Source organism: Barbatula barbatula (genome assembly GCF_947034865.1).
Source record: "Barbatula barbatula genome assembly, chromosome: 17".
NCBI classification, from domain to species: Eukaryota; Metazoa; Chordata; class Actinopteri; order Cypriniformes; family Nemacheilidae; genus Barbatula; species Barbatula barbatula.
The window spans coordinates 9,601,656-9,614,171 of NC_136780.1; the positions used below are offsets into that span (position 1 = coordinate 9,601,656).

Genomic DNA, 12,516 nt, shown 5'->3' on the forward strand with positions numbered 1-12,516 from the left:
GTGATTTACTTAATTTTGGGTCCCTGGCCCTATCCGGGGTGGCGTAGTCGGCTCATGCTTTGATTAATCTCCTTTCACCGTATGCCATCGCCACAATTATAAAACATATTTTTTAAGTTCTACTTACAAAGAAGATTATTGTGATGCTTTGGAGGGCATTTAATGACCGTCCTTTATGATATATTTGCATCCTTTCACAGCTTTAGCAGGTAAGCGTTAAAGATTCTGAGCATGCAAAATATAAATAATCTGAAAGATTTTTCAAACATTTTTGCAGCGAGGTGAATTAATATATTTCACTCACTTTATTACAAATGCAGAGCAACAACATTGTAGATTTAAAATCTACAAAATTTAAGATGTTACGTAAGCACCTTTCCTCTACATGACTTCAAGATGACAAAAATTATCAGAGTAAGATTTATCACATTTATTTTCTAAGCATGTTTATGCTATTGAAGGCCAGAAGAGATAAGAAGTAAGGGAGTGAATAGTCATGTGTGGAACTGACTGTATCCGACTGTAAATACGGAAGCAGTCTGTCTGTTTAGTCCTACAAGTTTCCTCTGAGGTCCCAGCCAGGAACTTGTTTTGGGATCTGAGGAGGCGACTGCCTCCACTCACCCCACAAGCTACATCCTGTGACTCACCAAATCAGAGTCATGTTTAACAGTAACTCGATTTCCTGGCCCTGATTTTGGCTGATTCCATCATCTCGACCCACATAAAAAATTACAGATGCAATTTTTTTAAATAAAAAACAAAACAAAAAAAGAAACGGCAAGATACGAAACCGATCTTCAACAAAACTAGGCTTTGATCATGCAATTTCACATGACTCAATACATTTTTGTGCCATCACTAAACAAAACTATGCATGCATGTATAACCAACTCCAACTTTTCAAAAATCTGCATTTCCAAAAATTCTTCTTTTGTATGAGTCTACAGCTATGTTTGATGAATCACAATGTTCTCACAGCTGAGCTCACAATGATACATCCTGATTTTGGAAATCATTTGGTCTTGGCCACTCAGATTGGTTTCTGTGGGCTCTTTGGTAATCATAAAAATAATCAAATCCATCTTTGTAATGCTCATGATAAAGGTGGGAGCTAAGCCGTCATTTGATTCATTGCTCATTCAGTGAGTTAATGTGTGTACCCACCTTCACAGTCATAACAAAACTATGCAAGTTGTAAAGTGGCCAGTGAACAGAGTGACGCAATGTGGCAAATCCTGTATTATAAACGTTATGGCAAGAAGACAGCGTAAATTTGTCAATTGATCAAAATGCTTGAAGAGGTGTCTTGGCTCTCAAGAAACATAAAAGGACTGTGACAGAGAAAAAGCCATAATAAAAAGAAGCATAAAAAATAAGTACAACGAGTTCCAAAAAACAACACATATTGTGAAACTTTGATTTAAGAAATGTGTGTGTGTATTTTTTATACTTCAGACCTTATTATATATTGCCAAATAAAAACTATAAAACAGACAGTTATACACTTTTGTACCCATGGATGTCTGATTTGTGTAACATTTGCGTAATCTGTTCCACTGAGATAACATGCCCACAGAGGCTGTAAACAGACAACTTGAACTGTGTGGACATTCTGCAATGTTGTGACTTCAATATGACCTCCTGACTGTGACACTAAAACTCACAGCCTTGCCAAAAATCCCCTTGCTGTTGACTTCTTCCATACCATAGAGATTTTCATCACTGATATCTTTGGGGAAATAGTTTGAAGAGCATCCAGTGATCTACAAGCTAACAGACTTTGTTGTATGTGGTGCTAGTTCTGCCATCTACAGGACAATAACAACATTACAAATACAATGGATTTCATAAGTGGCAGGAACAAAACAGTTGATTTTCTTCCTTTTAGTCTTCTTATTTAGACATTTAAATTTTCTATACAAATGAAGTATTGGAGGACAACAACCAAACATGAATATAATTTTTGTTGATCAAATGTATTTTACTTTTCTATGATTCTGTACATCTTAAATTCAACATTTGAACAGCATCTACAAACTATTAAAATGTGATGATTACATTTATTGTAACTAGTATATAATACCACCCCCTTCATTTTATTCAGCCCACTCATGATTAATAGCCTTGTAACTGAAATATGAAACTATTTTGTTATTGCCTTTATAGGCCACATAAGTAATGTTAATGGTTCAAATGTTAATTATGTACTACACCAATACATTAAAATATCTCCATGTTACACAAAACAAGAAATGTTATTAAAAACGTAACTTATTTTGTTTAAAGTAAAAAATATTTTGATTACATTTGGTCCATTTCTCAAATCACTGAAAAACTGACAGAAGTCCCGTAAAGTATGTTAACAAAATGAACGAAGGGCAACAAAGTGAGTGATTAAAGAGTATAAAATTATATATAAAGTATAAAAAGCTTATCCATTCATCAGCTCTTCTGCTCATCATAGAACACAACTCTGTTCTCCAATCGAGCACGTTCAGCCGCAAACACAAGTTTATGACTTGCTAATGTCTCCTCAGGACCGGATCGAATCCGAGCTGGGTCTTTATTCTATATTGATAAAGTAATCATTCATATTTAAATATAAGGAGTGAACAAATTACACAAATTCAAGAATAAAGTATTTTTAACTATGACAGTTAAAACAGTTCAATTATAACATGCTGAACTGATTTATGAAATTAAACAGGACACTAACTTGTAAGGGTAAAATAAATGTGGGTAAATCTTACCATCACAGCTTCAATAAAGGAATTTATCAGGTGATAGTCTGCAGACCCGTGACCCCCTTTGCTAAAGTTGCCTGGAACGTTCATATCCGCTGTTTGCTTTGTGGTCTTAGACGTGAGGAAGTCAAACACTTTGATCTCATGTCCATCATATGTCAGTTCCGCCTGGTGTGAGGATAAGAAATACCACAGATGTTAAGCATACTCATGATGAAGTGATGACATTGTTAAACATGATACTCACCTTACTACCATAAATGCTGGTTCTGCGTTTACAAATTTCTTCTGTAAATGCTACCATAGTTAAAGCAGCAGTCAGGCCTCCTTCAAATTCCATGTTTACCACCTGGAATAAAGCTGACCATTAACATTTACTTTGCACCTTATATTCTTTGTTTATGTAACACAAGTTTACATTTATACGTAAAAACCAAAGGAAACATTTGCTTTATTATCTGATAAGAAGCAGAGAAAGAGGGATGATCTTCCAACCTGATTTGAGCAGACATCATTATCACATTCATAGACACAGCGCCCATATGGTCCGGTTCTGAGGGCTTCAGTGACAGATTCAATATCAGGAACTGAACTGGAACAGATCACTGACACTGGCCAGCCAATATGGCCCTAATTTATCATTATAAATATCACTTATTGAACTTCTTCTATACAAAACCAATAAATTCTTGTTTTCTTTTCACCATATGTGACCCTGCCAGCGAAAAAAACCCAGCTTGTTCGGTTTATGTTATCATTTTTGTGGTTTATTGTTTTGTTCATCAAAGCATCCAACATAATGTAAGTAAAGTTAAATATTAAAATCACAGTAAAATGAATGGTTGAAATCAAACTTTGATGCTTGTTATCTCATAATTAGATTATGAGACATTTGGGCTTTCAAAGACAGGGTTACATATACAATGTGTTGATGACATTTTAAAAAGCATGCAGAGCAAAGAAACTTATGCATAATAACTGGAATAAAATATATATTTTTACTTTTTTCACTCGATCCAAATATATTTTCTTTGCAGAGTATGCACAATCACCCTCTAAAGGGCAGTCTAAACACCGATTTCCTGCCCCTGCTGGCTAAATTGACAGAAAAAATGGTCAAAAAGGCTCACATTACAAGAAGAATTTTATGTTTAATACTTCTTGACATAAATACCAACCTTGTTCTCTTTTCTAAAGTGGCTAAGGGATCCAAAAGACGAAACTTTGATACACCTGTAATAAAAACATTTCAATATCAAAACATATCTAAAGATTCCTGATGATCATTTGTGGCAGAAGAAACAGATCTTGAAAATCTGAATAAGCCATTGCTAAAACTCATATCGAACATGACAATCCATCACACAAAAAGCATCAAAATATTTTCTAAATAGGCTAGGTAAGATCAGCACAGCACAAAACCACACTCTTTTTTCTTAAACATGCACACGTCATGTTAAGCGCACCTTCGTCCACCAGCCCAATGATGAATGAGGTCCAAATCATGGCAGGATTTGGCTAACAGAGCAAAAGAGCTTTCAGCCTCATTTCTCCAGTTCCCTCTGACAAATGAGTGAGCAAAATGATAAAACCCCACCTTTTTAGAGAAAGCAGACTTAACATAAACAACACTGCAAGAAGCATACACACTCACACCACAGGTGTAGTTGTGCACATCCTACCGGTTCCAAATGCTGAATGTGGATGACATCTCCAACCACTCCACTGTCAATCAACACCTAAATACATGAGGAAAAACATCAGTACATCTTCATCTTTTTGGTCATTCCTTAAAATGTAGAGGAAAATGTTTTACTTTAATTTTGTGAATGACAGGGTCGTATCTGAGGACATGGCACACTGTCAGCATGACTTTACTCTGAATGCAAGTCTCTACGATCTCCGAGCAGTCGTCCTCAGTAACCTCAAAAACACAGTATAATAGTACACGCGTTATAAACAAATGTTTATAATGTGTTCATAGTGTTGTGTCAGTTCATGGTTTTACTTACAGCCATTGGCTTCTCCAGCAGTATATGATAGCCTTTCTTAGCTAAAGCAACAGCAGGGTCCTGAAGAACAATAACAGTTGGACAGTGAGTCCAAAACAGACAACTTGTCGTGCAAGATATTTCATTACCAAGATAAGAAAAGAGCTTTGTATACGATGTTGTTCTGCCTGACTCTATCGTGTGAACACTGACCCAAAACACACGTCAATGAGTTCAATGTCTAAAACTGTTTTCAGTTTTGCCCTAGACACATACCTTGTGAAGGCGATCAGGAGTGCAGATCAAAACAGCATCTGCAAATTTCTCTCGCTCCACTATACGACGCCAATCTGTAAAAACCAAACAAGCACTTTAAAAAGAAACAGATGCAACAAGTTTATGTACAAAAACAAATCGGGGCAGCAAGGATTGAACATACCATCAAACGTGTTTTCACTGGCAACTTTGTGACGCTCCTGGATTTTCTTTCTAGCAAAATCCCTTGGGTCAGCAACTCCTACTACCTATAATAAAATTCAAAACAAAATGTTTTTATTCAGGTGATGATGAAATGACCTTTAAAATTTGACATTAAATCCTAAAACTTTTAAATGATATGAGACACCATAGAAGTCATACCCGCATGCGGTCAGGATAAATCACAGCATATTCTGAATAGTTTTCTCCTCTGTTGCCAGCTCCAACCACTATAACATTCACAAGTGAGGACATCTCTGCAGAATGCTGCAGATTTACACGACAAAACCTTAATATTTCAAATGTACAAATATTGCTGTATAAATAAGAGCATGTGAATGCTTACCATGCAAAACGCCTTTTGCGAATCCAGGCTGTCAATTTGGTTGTTTATAGGTTTTGGCTTTCCATTAACTTCACAGGAATATAAAGGTCAGTGTGAATCATGTCATGATGGTGCGAACACTAGTTACCAGAGTAAATCATTAAGTGAAACGTGAAAGCAGCTCTAGCGACGTGATATTTATGAAACAACGTTCAAACCGAATCTTAGTAAAAAATACAGCATAAAGAATAGCAGGAATATGAACAAACGAAAGCTTTAGCAATAGCAGTAACACCAGTCTTGTTGATCATGCATCTGGTAATGATCCAGTGAACGCGTCATTACAGAAATGTCATACGTTGCGATATATACGTATATGAAGAGCGTCAAATACTGTATAGACCGCCAGCGATTCAAAAGATGGGAGCGCTCAGCTCACAGACTAGTGCATCAGCTACTTCCTTGTTTACGTTTGCGCGATGACGTTCAGATGACGCAGTACCAAAGCTGGAACGTAAAGCTCTTTTGACCTCCAGTCAGCGCAGACGCACACTCTGCCCCCACACTTAAAATAAAATAAAACATCGTTTTGTTGGCAAAAATCCATGACGTACCAGACACTGATTGAATTGGTTGTACTTAATTCAGTATATTTGAGGCGTAAAACAATTATTGATAACATTTATATTGCCAGTATGCCATTTTACAACAACTTTATAAATTGTTTATTATGTTGGCTTGAGTGAGCCAACATACTGATATGCTAAATAAACATATGAATAATAATTCTTCCGACAAAAAATCTCTGACTGCTACTCCTCCTAGAGCTTTCTAGCTACAGCCACTAAACTTCCCACACATCTTCAGTCTGGTCTCACTCGAGTTGCTATATCTTTTCTAAGGGATTGGACTTACGGTTTTCCTAAAAATGCCGATCAAACTCTCCAAAAAGTCCCATTGACTTACATTGATGGAATGTTCAGGGAAGATGCTTACGTTCAAAATGTTAACTGCCAACTTTGAAACATAAACATTCACTCACTCTCTATAAATCTTTGCATTCATCTCTACCTACCTATCTACCAACTTATCTTTTTATCTCTTTATCTTTTTATCTATAACACTAACCTCTTTTTCATTTCTATCTCTTTTCTTAAAAAAATAAAATAATAATTTTGTCGCTTTGGAATGATTTCTTTTGTTGCTTTGGATAAATGCGTCTGCTTAATGACTAAATGCAAATCTGTCCAGCTTTCTATCTGTCTGTCTACTTACCTACTTATCTTGTTTTCTAATTATTTATTTATCTTTTTATCTATAACACTAACCTCTTTTTCCTTTCTATCTCTTTTCTTAAAAAAAAATTGTATTGCTTTTTATAAACATGTCTGTGTTGTTATGCCACTGCAGGGGCGGACACATTTTTTAAAATATGATTTAATTGATATCTGATTATATAAAAATGTGATGTGATAAAATGATGCAGACATAGGACAGCAACACAGCAAGCATCTATATTTAAAAGATCCCTTTTACAATCACAAAACACAAATTAATATGTCAGACAAAACCATATCGACCATATAAAACGGTGTCAATGAAGTACTTATCTATAATAGAATAGGAAAAAAAGATTTTAAAAAATTGTTAAACATTTATATTCCCATTCAATCGGTCTTTGTCATGATGATGTCACACTTGCGAGAATCGAAAGTGCTTTAAAGGTATCACCGCCATTTGTCAGGTATCTTCTTAATTCAATTTCACTTCCTTTTAGAGATAAAATGGTACGTTCTTGTTGTGTAATATGTTGTAATACTAAGACAAACAATAGAAACAGCCGAAAGTTTCACCACTTAAGATTTTTTAGGTTTACCACTTGGAAGAAAGATTACGGACAGCATGTAATAACACATTCTGTTATACATTTTAAAACAGATTTTTAACCCAGTGTTACTTTAATAATAAAGTATTTACAATTGAAATTTCACAAATGTGTTTTGGATTGTTATCAGTATTTCTTGACAGCCAAATCAATTACTGAACATTTTCTTACAAACAGGGTAAGGTTTATTGGTAACGTTAGAGATTTACATAAAGAATATTGCTTACAATCAATTATATGTACTGTTTTTGTCTACAATGTACTGTATTGTTTGTAAATGTTGTTTTTATACCGTGAAGAAGAACCCACGTGTCTGACAAAGACCGATTCAATCATCATACATTTTTGTGGCCATAACCCAAAGCTGTTATTCTCATCATCATCAAGGGACTTTCCATTAGCTATCATAATGAATCCTCTCAGTATGTGTAATCTCTAGTGGACTGTACATGGACCTGAGACCTCTCGTTTGATTCTAGCCTTCAGCCTACGCAGTTCTGCATGATCGCTCTCTACTTTAAGTCCATTCTCTGTCAAAAGCCAAGCCTTGTCAAGCTGCTGCTCTCCAAAGTGTTGCAGGGCAAAGCGCAGAAACATCTCAGCAAGCCGTTGTCTTCCGGGGCCAGCCTCCACACACAGCAGTGCCTGTTCCTCGTGCAGGTCCAGGGCTTGGGAAAAGTCTTGTAAGCCAGACTCTTCACGGGAACACAGCAGGAGACTGCGGCCTCTGCGGCACAGGTCCTCTGTGTGGATCACGTGTTCCTCGCCGTTGTCATCACTGTGACCTTCAATGACCTTGTTCAGGTCGGACACAGCCCTTTCGTGAAGGCTCAGGTGGGCCAGACAGGCTGCACGCTGCCTAAGGTAGCGAAGCTTCTTATCATTGACCGCTCGTACTGCCAGCGTCAGCAGGGCTAAAGCGTGTTCCCACTGGCCGCTTTGAGAAACACTGCTGGCCTGCTGAGATGCTACCTGAAAGGCCGCAAATAACAATACTTGGCATTCAAATGGTCCTTATCCAAATCATCAAATAAATGCATGTGTGTAATATATGTTCGTTTGCACTTGTGATTACCTGTGCCACTCGTTTCCTTTGAGACATCTGCATAAGACCAATCAGAAAGTCCAGTGTTGCTGGTTCTTTCTCCGCCACCTTACTCAGATAGTTGGCTGCTAGTGTGTAGTTCTGGTGCCAGGCCTTTATCACACCCCATCTGGCTTTAGCTGTGGCATCCCTAGGCTCCTGACCAAACACTTGCTTTAGATGTGCACCTGCAGCATTCACCTCCCCTTGGTAAAGGACAATAGATTTTATATCAAGTTACATGCTTTGTTTTCTATACGAGTGACATTTATATCTTGTGTACCACTCACCTTTGGCAAGTAGTGTGTCTATGTATAGGAGGTGCCACCTGGGTTCCCTGCAGTGAGTCTTCATTAGTGCTCCACCAATCAAAAAGGCCTCGCGAAGATGCTCCTCCCTGCAGGGTACAGGGTTGGACAATAGGATCTCTGCCAGGCTGCTGTGACAGTGCTGGCCCAACCATTCACTTATGAGTTTTTGGGCTTTGTCTTTAAGGGACAGCATGCTCCGAGTGACCTCTTCAGCATCAGACTGTAGGGCCACCAGTATGTCTTGAGTGCATTGCTAGAAATTAACAATGAGAGGTGACCATGAGTTTATCACATGAAAATGCATTCAAGCTGTGTACTTTAATAGTGTGCGCATGCCCTGGGATCTTACCCATGTGCTTGGCATTGGCACGGTCTGCCAGATGAGATGTAAGAAACCTATAAGTATTACAATACCTTTTGCTGGTTAAGCATAAGATAAGTGAATCCTCTGCCACACAAAGCCTGCACGTGATCTGGGTGCTCCTTTAGGATGGAAGTATAGTCAAAGATTGCCGTCTTCCATTGGCCCAATAATGCATAACACCTTGCTCTCTCCAGCAGTGAATGTACTGCTCCACCACCTAAGGAATAGACAGTAAATTAAATAGACATGCATCTTTAAAACAAGTTATATTTTCTTTTTTGTTTAGTGTGCTATTTCTGTTTACTGATTCATGAGACTTGCATGAAGTGATTCACAGTAAGAAACAAAATAGGGCTTTGACAGACTGACACCAACATAAAACAGGGGAGAAACCTCCTCCCCAAGTTTTTTTGTTAATGCTATCTAACACTATACAGCCATGGAATAATTAAAAGACCATTTCAAAATTAATTTCAGTTCTTTTGAAAATGTCATGATATACGGATAGAAAGCGCAGATAGAGGCAGTGGAAAACAACGACTTTTATAAAAAATCCCAAAGCAAAAAACCCACAATAACAGAGGATAATGACACACTGGTATGACAGAACACAATAGACTGACTAAACTAGACTAAAACAACACCTGACATAAACTAAAACTGAATTGACTGGCTTTTGACTGGACTTCGTAGTAAATCTTCAGCGCAGAAATTGCCACAATGCCATAAAGCAAGGCAAAGCAAAATGAAGCTGCACAAGACAGAAAACCCAAGGAGACAAAATTAGGCGGGGAACAGGTGTAGGGCGTAAAAACATACATAATCAATAATGAGGAAAGGAGAGGGCGAGGGCGAGGACAAAGACGAGACCGGAGAGAGCACGTGCCACGCCAAAACAAACAATGCCGTGACTCTTTCCACACGTGGGTACTGCAATTCAGACACAAGACTAGAAAACCTGAAAAAGGGAGCAGAGGGAGGAGTTCTATTTAGATTTATTTGCAGAATATGAAAACTAAAGAAACAGGTCAAAATAACTGAAAAGATGCTCTGTATTTTTTCAGAACTCAAATATGATCAAATACCACCTATTCACTGAGCAATTTTAAGTGATAACTTTTTAAACATTTTAATTAGTTGTTTATCTTTTCATGCATTCAGTTTTTTACATTGCTGTTGGATGCCTTAATGTCACTCCTGACGTTTGAGTTGGTTGAAATTCAACAGACATTAAACTGGAATGGTCACAATCCATCTAGAAATGCTGATTTAATCAAAGTTTGGAATGGTCTCTTAATGTTTGCCACAGTTGTATGTTTAATTCACTTTAATTCTAAGTCTATGTACTGATGAAAATTATTTATAAATAGTCCTGAGAATCAATTCCAGCAGACGAATATTTATGATAAAAAATATCATTTCCGACAAATATTAGAGCTGAAGAGGAAACTATGTTTCACAGAAAAAAAAACTCTGTTATTGAGATAAAATCAGTAGTGTGAATTCCTGTAAGCACAAAACTGCACTTTTTTCTGCGCTGGAATACATGAAGTGCTACACAGATTCAAGTCATGAATATACATGTTTCCCTGTAAAATCATTTCATTAAAAATAACATATTTCTAACATATACCTGAGGCCATAATGGCTATGGACAAATAGGACACAGCTTCCCTTATGGCAGTTTCTGCTTGTTGGCCACACAGAATACGTTTTGAAGCAGTGTGACAATGATTTTCCAAAAGGGCTCGGTCTTGCGTAGATGTTACAGAGAAAAGTGAACGCAGACAGCTAGTGTCTCCAGAATGAATAAGTTTTTTCAAAAGCTGTAGGACGGAAGACAGGTCATTATAAAGTGGACAAACCGATATATTTTTGTCATGGAAGCACTTTATTAGTTTAAATTTGTGTTGCTGCTTAAGAAAAACAATGTGCAACCTGATAGGCATCATAAAGGAAGCCACGATGCAGCTGCAGTATCGCAAGGCGGGCGAGAACAGGAGGCCGTGGAGCTGTGCGCTCAATGTTGAGAAGAAGCCGGTAAGCCTCATCAACCCGACCCAGCTGGTACAAAGCATCTGCTGTGAGAATCTGAGGTCCATCTGCACCAGGTTGCAGCTCAGTTAGGAGAAGTGCGAGAGCGTGCACACCAACCGCAATCCTGAAGCAAGCACAGGAAACCAAATAAGAGATAAGACAACAGAGATAGCGAGACGTTGAGAACCTCGTGTACCTTTGATTGTTGTTGCTGTGCTCGGGTTCCTGTTCCTGTTCCTGTTGTGTTCTGGGATCTGATTCAGCTTTCTGCTCACCGGTTCCCTCAAGCATAGCTCGCCCCTGTTCCAGCAATACGGTGCACAGCAATCCGCGGTAATTCCACGGTACCAGGCACCTCACTGTTAAAGCCGTGTCCTGCAGTTGTAACCGGCTCGCTGTGATATAATCCAGAGCGGTCAGGTAATGTGAGCCTCCCATCATACGGAGGATACCCCTACCACATAGTGCACGCACGCAGCTGGGTGGATGAGGAGCATTGTGCTCAATTACAGCCTGGAAATCCTCCAGAGCGCTTTTTTGGTCGTCGGTGAAGAGATGGGAAAACCCTCGGAGAACTTGCACAGTGTTCTGGTAGCTTTGCTGGGCCGAGGCTGCGGTAGCTAGCTGGCTGCTTATGGAAAGGGATTCTCTATGTTCCCCACGCATAAGGAGACAATCTGCTAAACGTACCCGCAGTTCCCTACCTCCTCCACCCGACTCTAAGTGACAGAGAGTTCGCAACTGTGCAATGACGGGATCCAACAACTCCACTCCTTTGGTCGAGCGCAGGTCGGGCCTTGTAAGAACAGCTTCTCTGAATTCTGATACACCTTTCTCTGCCTGTTGACGTAGTTGGATGCAAGCTGCCACCCCTATGCCACTGTCAGAGAAAAGGCTTTGGAACTGCTGTCTCGCGGCCGCTGGGTGAAGTCCAAACGCATCACTGAGGTCTTTGCAGACTTCATCTGCTCGCCCACCTGCTGAGAAATAGGCGGCTGCTCGGCCCACTACTAAACAAGCTCTTTTCTCTGGTGACATTGGGTGCTCCACATGGCCATTATATGTGTTTGTCTTGGTTTGGGGTTCATCCAGTTGAAGAGCCAGGGTCAAAGCATCCGCACTTTCCGCGAACCTTTCTGATGAAAACAAAACTGCTGCTTGAAGCTCTCTTATTTGGATGTCATCTGCTGAAACGGCAAGCAAAAACTCAACCGCCTCATAGGGATCAATACGTTGGCTTTCTTGGGAACTTTCCAATTGCTGCTTATCACTGAAAATACAATATCTCTGCGACA

At 38.8% G+C, this 12,516-nt stretch overlaps 2 protein-coding genes across 4 annotated transcripts; both read right to left on the bottom strand.

The window, feature by feature from the left end:
- Positions 1-274: 274 nt before the first annotated feature.
- On the bottom strand, positions 275-6,083 carry LOC306907139 (putative oxidoreductase YteT). 3 transcript variants are annotated; one of them, XM_079479037.1, is made up of 14 exons: positions 5,562-6,083; positions 5,378-5,482; positions 5,178-5,262; positions 5,015-5,088; positions 4,760-4,819; positions 4,564-4,671; positions 4,430-4,486; positions 4,214-4,344; positions 3,926-3,980; positions 3,750-3,842; positions 3,243-3,377; positions 2,995-3,096; positions 2,754-2,915; positions 1,225-2,571 (listed from the first exon to the last, which is right to left on the bottom strand). In XM_079479037.1, exons 1-14 carry the CDS (start codon positions 5,562-5,564, stop codon positions 2,446-2,448), a joined length of 1,296 nt encoding a protein of 431 aa, XP_079335163.1. In that variant the 5' UTR covers positions 5,565-6,083; the 3' UTR covers positions 1,225-2,445. The 3 variants fall into 3 exon arrangements, with proteins under 3 accessions (XP_079335165.1, XP_079335163.1, XP_079335164.1); XM_079479038.1 differs by having other exon boundaries at positions 1,426-2,571; positions 5,378-5,445; positions 5,562-6,035; XM_079479039.1 differs by lacking the exon at positions 3,243-3,377 and having other exon boundaries at positions 275-2,571; positions 5,562-6,021.
- Positions 6,084-7,036: 953 nt separating this feature from the next.
- On the bottom strand, positions 7,037-10,918 carry ttc34 (tetratricopeptide repeat domain 34). Its single transcript, XM_079478826.1, has 4 exons — positions 10,818-10,918; positions 8,800-9,401; positions 8,501-8,715; positions 7,037-8,397 (listed from the first exon to the last, which is right to left on the bottom strand). Exons 2-4 carry the CDS (start codon positions 9,011-9,013, stop codon positions 7,861-7,863), a joined length of 966 nt encoding a protein of 321 aa, XP_079334952.1. The 5' UTR covers positions 9,014-9,401; positions 10,818-10,918; the 3' UTR covers positions 7,037-7,860.
- Positions 10,919-12,516: the final 1,598 nt, after the last annotated feature.